General features: G+C 36.0%; 1 protein-coding gene across 2 annotated transcripts; it reads right to left on the bottom strand.

The window, feature by feature from the left end:
- Positions 1-2,185: 2,185 nt before the first annotated feature.
- Positions 2,186-12,076, bottom strand: LOC109104725 (uncharacterized protein KIAA1841 homolog). 2 transcript variants are annotated; one of them, XM_042742244.1, is made up of 22 exons: positions 11,894-12,034; positions 11,663-11,740; positions 11,155-11,306; positions 10,617-10,806; positions 10,430-10,523; positions 10,094-10,341; positions 9,793-9,850; positions 9,271-9,432; positions 8,791-8,877; positions 8,538-8,648; positions 8,270-8,393; positions 6,939-7,091; positions 6,709-6,842; positions 6,467-6,572; positions 5,420-5,452; positions 5,235-5,334; positions 4,999-5,087; positions 4,806-4,834; positions 4,176-4,243; positions 3,690-3,778; positions 3,449-3,540; positions 2,186-2,928 (listed from the first exon to the last, which is right to left on the bottom strand). In XM_042742244.1, the coding sequence occupies exons 2-22, from the start codon at positions 11,712-11,714 to the stop codon at positions 2,892-2,894; spliced, it is 2,208 nt and encodes a 735-aa protein (XP_042598178.1). In that variant the 5' UTR covers positions 11,715-11,740; positions 11,894-12,034; the 3' UTR covers positions 2,186-2,891. The 2 variants fall into 2 exon arrangements, with proteins under 2 accessions (XP_042598178.1, XP_042598177.1); XM_042742243.1 differs by having other exon boundaries at positions 11,663-12,076.
- Positions 12,077-13,193: the final 1,117 nt, after the last annotated feature.

Raw genomic sequence — 13,193 nt, 5'->3', positions numbered from 1 at the left:
TATATACACAGAATCGTTTCAGCCCATGGTTTCTTCAGTGCTCATGAGGCAAAAAAGCAACAACACTTATATAGGCACAATAGTAAATTGTTGACAAATTTTTGCCTCTTGAGCACTGAAGGTCTGTTTTTAATACACTTTTGCCACTTTTTCACTTTTGCATATGAAAAATAAAAATGGCAATTTTTGAGAGACCTTTTTTTGGTCTGATTGAAAAAAAATCAGTGTGCAGACAAATTCAGCGACTTGGACTAAAACTTTGTCCCTTTTGATCTACGCACCTGAGAACTCATTGTTCTATTTGAGCGCACACAATTCCGGTTTTATAAAATCAACAAGCATACCATCATGAAGCAGCACTATTGTAATTTGATGCATATTCACATTAAAATATCAAACTTATTTACTTGAATATTTAAATATTTGATTGCTTTATTTAAACTGTGCAGTGTATAATAAAGAATTACAAGCTATTTGTTGTAGCTTGGGCTATTCACAGGAGTGTCTTCCTAATGGTGGTCACTATAAATAGCTCTGTCCTTCTTGAAAGAGGTGAACTTCATGACAACAACACAGACAATGAGGGAGGCCTTGCTGCACAGAAAGTTTGGCTTCAAGAGGATCATGTTCAGATACAGACAACTCCCTCTAGCGACGATAATACAAACCAAAACACCAGTGATAAATTATATTGCCTTGATCTAGAAATAACATTTGGCTTTTCCCTATTCGTGTGACTGATGGCTATCCGGTGTAGCAATGTTTATAACTTCAGCAAATAGTTTATAGTGACAATGTGATATATTTAGCTTTAAAGAAATTTACAATTGTATATTTTATGGTGTATTTTAGCAACAGAAAGATTATATAATACCTTCATCCAAAATGGTTAGCATAGTACTTTCATTCTCTAAAGAAAACAAATTCATGCCATTCTAAACAACTGCACAACACCACTGCTAACAAAGCACTTGTTACAAATAACAATAGACAAAAGAGCATTGAATGATGAGGATATGACCTTTGACCAAGTACTGAGGGAAAGAGGGCAGCTACTGTCCATCCACCTTTACCCTCGCTCTGCTGCTCGTTCTGTTCCTTATAACTAATTTGATTAGCTCAGAGTCCTGGCATCTTCTGTATAATTTTTTAATACAGCTTGATATTTTCCTTCTTGATGCTTAAAAGTTAATTAAGAATCTGCATGACATATTGAAAATCTGCAATTCTGCTATTCTTCTGGGCTTTCTATTCATCAATAATAATAATAATAATAATAATAATTAATAATAGTTTAAAAGTTTATAAAAGTTTATTAGGAAGTATTAGTGTTTAAAACTGTTTAAAAATTATTTCTAGAGATCTTTATATAGGATGATATATGTTAAAACAAACAAGATTTCTCAATATTAGAATGAAAAATCATGTAACACTGAAGACTGGAGTAATGGCTGCTGAAAATTCAGCGTTGCCAAGAATAAATTACATTTTAAAAATATTAAAATAGAAAACTGTTTTTCAAATTGTAACATTTAATAGTATTCCCATTTTAGTGCATTTGTGCTAAAATAAATGCAGCCTTGTTAAGCATAAAAGACGTAGTGTTAATATAACCGTATCATATTTAAAGAGTTCAAAACACAGATGGAAATTAACTGGAAGTTTAATAATAAAATGGCAAAAGGAAATCCAATAATAATTGTTTTGAGTCAGAGTGCTATTTAGAACCAAATAGTCTGCTGCCTCAGAACTGTCAACTTTTCAGAGTAAGAGAGAGACAACTCTTGGAAAGAGAGAGATATCTGTCGCATTGAATGGTGGGGGTTGTGATGGATCTGGTTCCCACCAGCAGAGGGAATTAACACATGATCATTTGTGTTCTTGGCTGGCAGGTGGCCCAGCACTGTAACCCAACCTGCCAACTGTCACCAAAAAAGGCAGACCAGCTCATCGAAGTTCCCCGCCTCCCCCCACACATGCAGAACGTTCTACTTCCCTTTCCTGTTGTCATGGTGACAGTTGTGCTGAAAATCCTCTTCAGTGATATGACTGACCGATCATGAGATAAACCACTAATACCTTCCTTTTTCAAAGGCATGAAGGAATTGTGTAAAAGAGGACGGTGTATTTACATAACAGAATTTTTCCAAATCAAAGGCCAGGCAATATCTCATTTCATGAGAACTTAGCAGTAAAAAAGACAGGTTTATTTTAAATGATTTTTATTCTACTGCTTCTGTATTCTTCCTCATGTCACATTGGTCCAAATGGCACAGTTGTGATAGCTTCAGTGCAACATAATCATGGACCTCACAGGTATTATTCATCAGCGTCACTCTTTACCCACTGGCTTCTTTGCGTATTATACAGGTTTGAGTCATTGCATTAAGACGGCTTAAAGTGCAGGGTCAGTACCACGGTGATGAGCTTTCTCTGGTCACCTGAGTCGGCTAGAATGAAGCAGGGACATTACAAAACACTGCGGCTGGGATGAATCCTGAGCTAGACATGAGATGAGATAAAGCAAAAGGTGCAAAATAAACAGTACCAGTGTAACACAGATTAGTGGGTGCAACCAATTCATTAGCTGCAAAAAGCATGTATTGTTTACAGTGCAACTGATGGATTTATTAGGTCCATTGTTTATGTTCTATAGCTACAGTTATGACATCAGTGACCACACCAGCAATCCATTCTTCTCCCGGGACTGTAACGGAAAAGACTCTAATGCTATTCCTGCTGTGTCTGGACGGAGTTTGGGAGAAGGAGGGGGTGAGGAGTGGAGCAAAGGATGGCCGAAGAGAGCAATGGGTTATTCTGCCTCGTCAAACAGCAGCAAGCTCTTTTACTCCTCCTTTTCAATAAAACATCCACTTATCTCCACATTTTCTCTAAGTTGGTCTCGATGGCCCCGAGCGTGTCTTCGCTCTAAAAAAAGACCAAAGTGCTGGTTAAAAATGGAACTGAGGGAATAGGAGAAAGGGAGTAAGTAAAAAGGTAAAATTAAAGCTGCAAGCGAGTCATTTATGAAGTAAAGCAATATTATATAAGCAGTGGGCTTTGGGTCTTCCATTAAAAGTATGAAGGATCATTCACCTAAACATTTGAATTCTGTCATCATTTCCTAACCTTAATAACTTTTTTTGAGTTAAACAGACAAAACAATATTTTGAAGTATTTACAATAAAGTCAATGGGGTCCAAAACAGCATTAGACCTCACTGACTTTCACTAAATGGACTAAAATATCTTCTGATTTACAAAGAAGAAAGATTTATGGGTGAACTATCCCTTTAAATTTGCCTGACAAGAACAGACAAGCCAGTTCAGTAAGTGCTCTAAAACAAACATGTTTCTAATCCTTCCAAATCTCATCATTAAAATCATGAATCATAATTTGAAACACTTCCACTCATTTGTGTCCTCCATGCTGGAGGTGACTGTGATACCTAAGGGTTTTCTCTGAGCTGCCGTGTCTTCCGCTGGACTGAGAGGAGGCCTTAAATGGGGCCTCCAGCCTCGAGTAGAGCCCCCCTGCAGGCTGGAACCACACAAACACACATGGGTGCAAAATACTAGAGTACAATGTAGGAATACTGCTGTAAAAGATGGTAATAAAACAGCAACAAATCAGAACAGTCTTAATGGTGCTTTAGCATGTTTATCTAAAAGAGAAAAGATGTTTTGTACCTCTTTTGTGTCTTTAAACTTCGTCTGCTCTTGATCACCAAAGCGCATTTTAGTGAGATTTGCTATAATCTCCTCCATTCTCCTCTGATCTAGAGTGAGTTTGAGCATATAGACATCCATCAAGATCACTGCAAATCTACACATAATCTCCTTGAAAGCTTCCGTGTCAGAAACACAGCCAAAAATGCCTCTAAATTATTTAATACCATTGATTAATCACCATTACAAATCATTAAATAATGGCGAGGCTACAGTTTAAATCCTACTTTGAATACAAACGTGTTTATAAAACAAAAACAGTGATTTAGTCTTCTAAAGAGTTGGCAGATGTGCATGCTGATGGCTGGATTTAACTTTCTCTGGTGAGATTTTCTAGGGTTTTTGAGTGGTTTTAAATCACAACTCTTTTTATTATAAGACTCGCTCTACCGCTGTGCAATTGTAAGAATCTTTGTTACAGTCAGAGGATCTGAAAAAGGTACCTACCCTCCTCCCTCTGTGCGTCCTGATTGTACCTCATGGAGCGATTGCTATCCCACTTATTCTTCTGGATGCTGACGATAAGAGCGAAAAAAGGATGAAGAAAGAGAAAAATGTGAAAATGTCTCATTCAGAAGCGTAGAAATCCCTTCTCAATCACATGGCATGAGAAACCATTACGATACAGTGTTTAAAAAAAAAACCGAGATCACTCATACAGAAAACAGTATGTCTTTGGAAGTAAATTAAAGCAGCAAACAAGTACATTTAATACAAAAATAAAATAAAGCAATACTACAATACATTAACAATGGACTTAAAAGTTCTTGTATTTCAAAGTGATAGTTTTAAATTTATATTCTGTCATCATTTACTCACCCACATGTCATTCCAAACTTGTATAAATTATTATTATTTTTTTTAAATCTTTAACTGTTTTGTCAGTATTATTAAAGTAAATGGGGTCCAAAACAACACTGGACCCCAATGACTTTCACTATATGGACCAAAATACATTCTTTTGATTTCCAAAGAAGAAAAACAACATGAGAGTTTTTCATTTTTTTGGGTGAACTATCCCTTGAAATTTGCCACTTATTTTTCTACAGAAAACGGCAAGTCTTCGGAACCACTTACATGAATGGGGTGGAGTCTCGAGATGGTGCCTTTAAAACAAAAGAACAGAATGAATGAATAGGGAAAAGTGACATACAACAACAACTAAACCAGACCAGAGTTTTCTAAAGAAAATGTTTTAAATTTTTTAAGTTGTTTTGGTTGATTTGAATTGATTAAAAAATTTAAGAAATTATGGATTTAATGAATTTGCCTTTTCTCCAGATTTCTCCTTACGTTGGAAACTGGGGGAGGACGCTTGTCTTCTCAAAGGTTTTCCAGATTTTCTTGCCTTCTTTGCAGCTATGTACATAAAAGTCACAAACCCAGCTTTAAGGTCAGTCTCGTTGAAATTGTACATGACTGCCACCTTTTGACCATAATGAGGTACTGCCTATTAAAGATTATCTGGCGATTTTTTTTTCACTAATGTGTAACATTTTAGTCCACCTTGTTTTTTTGATGTGTCTTCTTCATCCCCGACTTCATCCTCTGTGACCTCTGACCCTGTAGTGTACTCCTCATCTTCAGACAGCAGAGACTGCTGCCGCTGCAAAAGGTCAAAGCAACATTTCAGGTGTGTTTGTCAGTGTAGGTATATAGGAAATTTAATATTTGAGGATCTTGCTTCTTACCAGTTGAAGACTCCAGTTTTTTAACAGTGAAAACTGCAAAAAAAAAAAGGTGTTTATAATTTGAGCAAACAAGTTTAGATTAAAAAATTTAAACCGATGCATCCATCAAAATAAATTTAATCCTGATTCCACCGAGGACAATAATAATAATAATAATAAAAAAAATCTTACTTTATGTCTCACAATTATGACTTAATATCTTAGAATGTAATTTTATATTATAATAATGCAAATTTATCTCACAATGGAAAATGTATTTTGTAGCTGTGACTTAATATCTCAACGTGAATGTCATAATGCATTTCTTACAATTGCAACTTCATATCTCACAATGTGAAATTATTTTTAAATGTTATCTCACAATTATCACATTTTAACAATATATTATACAATAAAGCAGGAAAGATCTTGGAAAGGAAATTTTGCTTATGATTTATGTTATGTACACGATAGATGTCACAATAGATGTTTTCGTCATTGTTGTTGTTTTTTGTTTTTTTATTGCCTTGTTGTGTTCATTTTTGATTGTACTCTCCCGATTTGAATTAGGATTTTTTAATATGTTTGAAAGAATTCTCTTATGCTTACCAAGGCTGCATTTATTTTGATCAAAAATACAGCATCAAATCCAAATCAATTAAAAAATACAAATACAAATCAGCATCAAATCAGTATACTAGAAAGATTTCTGAAGGATCATGTGACACTGGAGTAATTTAAAAAAACTGAAATCAAACACTGTTTAACTGTTAAATTGCAAACCTGTAATGTATGTTGTTGATGTCTGAATAAAAAAAGAAAATGTTCACATATATAAAATCACACACAAAAATAATAAAAGAAATAAAATAAAAAAATGTCTCAAGATTTCTGAAGGATCATGTGACACTGGAGTAATTTAAAAAAACTGAAATCAAACACTGTTTAACTGTTAAATTGCAAACCTGTAATGTATGTTGTTGATGTCTGAATAAAAAAAGAAAATGTTCACATATATAAAATCACACACAAAAATAATAAAAGAAGTAAAATAAAAAAATGTCTCACAGCTGTGGTTTCCTTGGGTCTGTGAGCTATAAGCACCCCTGGCTCCAGCATTACATCACATCCTGGCACACGTTCACTGCCTGCAGAAGGGTCCTCAGAGCTACAGCTAAACAAAATGGATTAGAACACAAAACATTGTCAAAAGACCTGAACACAACACTAGGCAAAGCATCAAATTAATCAAACATGGCATGCAACCAAGAACCAATCATTTTTTCTAAAGGAAGTTACTATAGTCTGACCTCTCTGGCACACACACAGCCTCTCTGTGTAGCAGCAGGTCATTGAGTATTCTGGTCTGGGTTGAGTTTACATTGTGATCGCCACAGTCACCACCATCTGCTGCACTCACAATGTGGTCTCTTATTTTACAGCCCTACACAGACACACACAGGCATTCATGGTGAAAAGGCAGACAGGTTCAAAGGTCATCTGACTTTAAGAGAACATATTCTAAAGCAACAACACAAACCTTGGGCATGGAGGAGGGATCGAATCTCAGGACCTTCTGGTTGCAGCAGGGGTAAAGACCAATGCCGTGCCATCTATGATCTGCCCCAAGGCCAGGATACACAACTGCCTCTGGGTGGTACTTACACTGACCCAAATCTGTACACAGGAATGCCTGCCAAGACAATCCAACATGCACTTATTTCCCATTTTTATTTTTAAATTACTCAAGGTGGCAGCCAACCAATCAATATCTATACATACTTGATGTCCATAATTAAAGAAATAATTCACCCAAAAATGAAAATTTGCTGTTAGTGTACTAACCTCATGCCATTTAACATATATATGAGTTTGTTTCTTCATAAGAACAGATTTGGAGAAATTACATCACTTGCTCACTAATGTATCTTCAGCAGTGAATTTTTGAGGTATTAATTAGATTGCTTATTAATGTTTCATATTAATTGAGTCCATCATTTAACATATGAAGCAAAAGGCTGTGGTTGTAACAAATAAATTCATCATTAAGATGTTTTTTTTTGTTGTTGAATCCAGCTATTATGGATAGTCCTCTCCATAATATTGCTTTCTCCAATGAAAATGTTGTCTCATCTGAATCAGGAGAGAAATATGCATAGATCAAGCACCTTTTAAAACTGAAAACAGTCCAAAACAGTATAATATTGCTTTAATGGGGAACAAATATGAACACGTAGCCAGGAATTTTTTTTTTTTTTATGATGGATATGATAGACAGCTTTTCACTTCACAAAAATTAGAAACATTTAATCATTTAGCAGGCAAGCAACTTACAAATGAGTCAGTAGAAACAATTGTTCAAGTGAGAACAACAACAACGGTATACAAGTGCTATGACAAGTCTCAGTTTAGTCTAGTACAGAACACGTAGCCAGGTGTTTTTTTTTTTTTTTTATAAATATGATAGACAAGAAAAAGAAAAGGCAAGTACTAGTCTTAGTTGGTTAAGTGCAGGCGAAAAAGATGAGTCTTTAGATGTTTTTTTAAAGATGAGTCTTTAGATGTAATTGATGGCTTGGTGTCATATAGATGACTGAATTATTCAGAAGGATTATTGTGATGTTTTTATCCAGTTTGAACTCATTCTGACGGCACCCATTCACTTAGAGGATCCAGTGGTAAGCAAGTGATGTAATGCTAAATTTCTCCAAATCTGTTCCAAATGAACTCATTTGCATCTTGGATGGTCTGAGGTACTTTTGATGAGTACATTTTAAGCAAATTTTTATTTTTGTGTGAATAATTTTTTTAAATCTTGCTGCCCTGTACTAAAATCTTTAATTATGATTTGTGAAGTACACATTTGTTTACCTGTTTGCAGCGTGAACAGGTAAGGAAGTTGATTGTGCCCCAGATCCTCCAGTAGACCAGTACCCAGGACTTCAACTCTTCATAAAGCCCATTCACAAACTCATGTACCTCCCAGGCCTTATGTCTATAGAGACACCACAATTACCAACATGTCATCGTATATGTGTACATGTGTGTGTGAGAGTGTATAAGGCTGGAATATATAGTAGGCATTTAGAACATAAATCTTCAATGATAGGGTGTTTTAAATACTTTTGTCTTATATAACCTGGTGTGAGTGAATACAATGTTTCCTCGGACATCTATATTGATTTTGTTTGGAACACACGGGATTTTTCTCTCAGTTTCTTTGGTTAAAAGCTTAAGGCAAAGTCCACATCTGAAGAAAGAACCACAACATTAAATTACTACACTGAAATCCACTTTATTGCATCAGAAGAATCATTTATAATACTTCCACTGCATGTCTATACAATAATAAATCATGCTATATCTTGCACTGCAATGCAAAAGTCTCTCACCTGTACAGAGTAGACGCATTACCAGGGGAATCGTGATTCTGATAACCATGATCAAATAATCTCTCGATCTTCTTCTGAAACAGTTTACTGGTGAGAAAGTACAAATCATCACTAATAAAATAGTGGAATACTTGTATGTATCTTATATGAACATTATTGTATTAAAAATTATATTATCTGTACACTACCATTCGAAAGTTTGGGTCAGTAAGATTCTTTTTTTTTTTTAAATGGATGCTTTTAGCAAGAATGAACTAAATTGATCGAAAGCAACAATAAAGAGAAGTATCTTTCTATATTCCGAAAATGCAGCTTTGCAAGTTATTCTAATATTTCACAATATTACAGCTTTAATGGTATTGGTCAAACAAATGCAAATAAATCCAGTCTTGGTGAGCACAAGAGACTGTTATAGCCAATAAATATCCACCCCCACCTTTACATAATTATGTTTCTGTTTCATGTGTGTGCTCCTCTCACCTTTTGAATTTGTCTTTTTTGTCCTTGAGGTCATCTGCCTCATGGTGGCTGAACAGATCAGCGATGCGTCCAGCCAGGTTGTTGTTGATGCAGCTCATATTGCATGGTGTTGCTATGATGGCACTCATATGTTGGTGACAATACTGGATACACTCCTCAACTCAGATCCACAAAGCACAATGATAATCAAACCCTTGAAGCCCATTTAACAATTGAATGAATAACTTCTGATGAGATAAATCAACATGCTTTCTGCACACTGCTCAGACAAGTTTTTGGATAATAATAACAACGATCTGATTATTGATCATTTTCTCCAAGCACAAAAAGCCATTAAAATTCACCAGGTCTTTTCTCAAAATTACAAATGTTTGTCTCATTAGTGCTTGTCTGGGCAGTGTATAGACAAACACAAATGATGAAACAGCCATCATGCATCATGCACTATAACTTAAAGGTCACCCAGCTCAGAGAACACTTACTACATTACCCAAAACATTGTCACCCCTCACGACACTTACTAAAGTTTCCATCTTCAAGAACTCGGAGGAGATCAGGATTGAGATGACATTGCTGTGCTCTGCAACCAAACACCACATAACATAACCGACAACATCACAAACAGCGAAACATCAAACTCACAGCCAATGCATAACCGTTTACAAACACATGAAACACCATCCACCACTTACAAACACCATTCAGCCAGGTCAGAGAACACACATTACACAACACCTCTGATGGTATCTTTGATTATAGAAAATTATAAACACAACAGTAAACGCACACAGAACATCTTAAATAGTTACCAAAAGACAATTACCCAGTTTGGGTTTGTCCATGTGTTTTCCATGCGAATGTTCAGTGTTGTGACTCTTGACGTAGTTCATGAGCCAGTCGAAGATCTGGACGTCACAGTGGACAGAAATGTCCACCTCGTCCCAGCGCTGTGGGTCCACTGAAAGATACTCTTCAAAGTAACGCATCTCTTCTACCAGAAGGTTCCTTGGACACACAAAGTCCTGCTTCAGGTTCTTTGCCTCATCACAAACGTGGATTACCATGTTGGGGCTATGCAAAATGAAATAAAACCAAAAATATAGTCATTATTAGCAGAAGACGATTCATTGATGGCCTGACTGGTGTGAATGTGCCTCACATTTTATTCCCTTCTGTTTTCTCAGTCTTCTTGGCAGGATCTGCAATCTCACTCTCTGCAGAGGCTCCATGACCAGTAGAGATCACAGTGAGGCCTGAATATATAATCTAATTCAGTATACTAAAGTGTAATCCAGCATTAAATGACAGATTGGACATTTTTATCCAGACCCCACCCACTGACTCACCTGACTCGGAGAGAGTGTCCTGATTGGATAGTGGTTCCCCTGTATCTATGGTATTGTCCAATAAATTGGATTTGATGTAGGTGGAAAAGGGTTCTGATGGAGAGCTCACTGCGCCGGTCAGCGGGTTACACTGGTCATCAACATGAGGGAAACTGCCTGTAGTCTTTAACTCTTCAAACCTTTGCGCACACTATAAAAATATATGAGGTGAAGCTGAACGAGTTAAACATTTGCTGAGAAACTTCTGGATCTTTGTGTGAAAAAAGTGTGGGTGTTAAAACTAATCAAATGTATGCACCGTGTTTGACAGCATTATGTGATGTACAATATTATTGTTGTAATATTAAATATTTTATTACAGTATATTTATTATATTTTAAATATATTTTGGATTTTTATATTAAATATTTTTATTAAAGTTGTAGAATAAAGGTTAAATTCACAGGCATTCTACATAAACACAAATATATATTTTTTCACACTTTAGCATTTTTTTTTTTTACTAAATTACAACTTGACTGGTCCTCATTTCTCTTACCTCTTTAGGTGTGAACCCTGGGACCAACTTGGCAACATTCTCCCAGTTGATTGGCTGAGATGAAGCCCATAGTGAGCTCAGGACCATGTCCAGCACCAGGAGGTTGTTATCATATGGAAAGTTATTATTAACAGAGCACAGACGATTCATTTCTGCGAAAAAGATAGAAAACTATCATCTACTGTAAAAAAAAAAAAAAAAAAAGGTTTATATTTTAAGATTAACCTTGACAATTAGCATCGACTAGATCTCTACCGTCCCTTTGTATTGAATCTTAGAGAAACAAGGGACAAACTGAGAGAATGACAGCTGTCGCATTTTATCTGGTAAAGTGATTTTATGAGCTGAGATACATCAAAAACTAACAATGCTAAGACGATATACCGTCATTGGGCGCAGCTGTAAAAATGCTTAGCTAGCATAATAAATCACAGATCGTGGCACTCCCCACGTTTTGTGTCGAATCACCCTGTGAAATGCTAAGCTAATACACACACAATCAGTTTACCCTGTTCCAGATTTATGCGCTGTTTCCTCTGGTAACAATGCTCTTCTTTCATTCCAGCTGAGCGGTGCTGATAAAGGGCTGGATTTGAGTAACATCAACAGAGATGCTGTGGCTTACTTTGATTTTATCCGGGGAAACAAGTTAAGTTCACATCCACACAGCATATACAAATAATGATACAAACAAATACTAAGCGTGCAATTCGCAGATTTGGTGGGCATGACTACCCACATCCGTCTCTCTCCTCTTGTTAAAATGCCAGAGATCTCAAGCACGGAGCTCGGAGCGCGTGTGCCATCACAATGATGCTCGCGCTGCAGTGTCCCTCCTCTCTCCACTGTCTGCTGCGATGTGACGGGATGCCCAAGCTTGCCGACCCAAGCCTGAAAGAGGAAACGGACAAAAACGACTGAAGGCGACGCGTGTCAGAGGATAATCTCCACACCCCCTGCTCAGCCGCTGTGCTCTGCTCTCTATTTCCGGTGCCGCAGTGCAGCAGGTGCGCGCCGCGTCCCCGTTGCCAGGCAACATCCCAAACATTCCATTTGACTGATGGGATTCTATTTTAATATGGGGCCCAGACAAACACAAATTGCATTTAGTCTCTATAATCAAGTCAATGAAACTGCTTAAAGACAAATAGCACTGTAGATATGCTGACACACTAAACGCTTATTTTTAGACAAAGATGCAGCCATGGATTAAACTTGTGCATATACCGTTTTAAACTTTGATGTTAGTAGGATTTTTTTTCAGCAAACACAAATCAAAAGCACACACATTTACATAACATTTACATTTAGTCATTTAGCAGACGCTTTTATCCATGAGGACAATAGAAGCAATCAAAATCATCAAAAGAGCAATGATATATGTGCTATAACAAGTCTCAGTTAGCTTAATGCAGTACACATAGCAAGGGCTTTTTAAATAATATAATAAATAAAAAGAAAACAGATAGAATAGAAAAAGACTAGAGCAAGCTAGTGTTAGAGGTCTTTTTTGCTTTTGTTAATTGTACAATAAATGAAAACAGATAGAATACAAAAAGATTAGAAAGCTAGTTAGTTTTTTTTTAAAGAAAACAAGCAGCAAATGAATAGAGTGCAAGTCTAAAAGGGACAAGTGTTTTTTTAAGAATAGAATTAGAATAGACATAAAATGTCTGTTTTTATTACTATTTTTACAAACATCACTAGCAAATTGCTCAAAGTGGGTGGTCGGACAAAAATAACCTAAAAAAGAGAATGTCGGCACACTACAGCTCTAAAAATATAGAAAAATAAAAGGGGACGTTTTGAGTTCTTTTCATCAAATATGACTGCTGACTTTATCATTTTTGTTCTACATTTAAATTTTTTAATAAATAAATGCAGCCTTAGTGAGCATGACAATCAGTAATTTTCTGTAATATTGAAAATGCAGGAACATTATAAATGACAGGAGATACATTTTTAAGCATTTACTGGCAAAATAATTGCTCGTATTTACATAATTGCACATTGTGTTAGTGGTATGAAAAAACAAACAA

This window comes from Cyprinus carpio, chromosome B17, assembly GCF_018340385.1.
Source record: "Cyprinus carpio isolate SPL01 chromosome B17, ASM1834038v1, whole genome shotgun sequence".
Lineage (NCBI taxonomy): Eukaryota > Metazoa > Chordata > Actinopteri > Cypriniformes > Cyprinidae > Cyprinus > Cyprinus carpio.
The sequence above is the reverse complement of the archived record's forward strand: the minus strand, read 5'-3'. Positions and strand labels throughout refer to the sequence as shown.

Bases quoted from the DNA above. Each gene is read 5' to 3' on its own strand.
- LOC109104725 (XM_042742243.1), bottom strand. From the start codon at position 11,714: ATGAAAGAAGAGCATTGTTACCAGAGGAAACAGCGCATAAATCTGGAA. The intron at 9,851-10,093 runs GTAATTGTCTTT...GTTTGGTTGCAG, and splicing joins CATGGACAAACCCAAACTGG to AGCACAGCAATGTCATCTCA. The intron at 8,649-8,790 runs GTGAGAGACTTT...TTCTTTCTTCAG, and splicing joins AATGCGTCTACTCTGTACAG to ATGTGGACTTTGCCTTAAGC.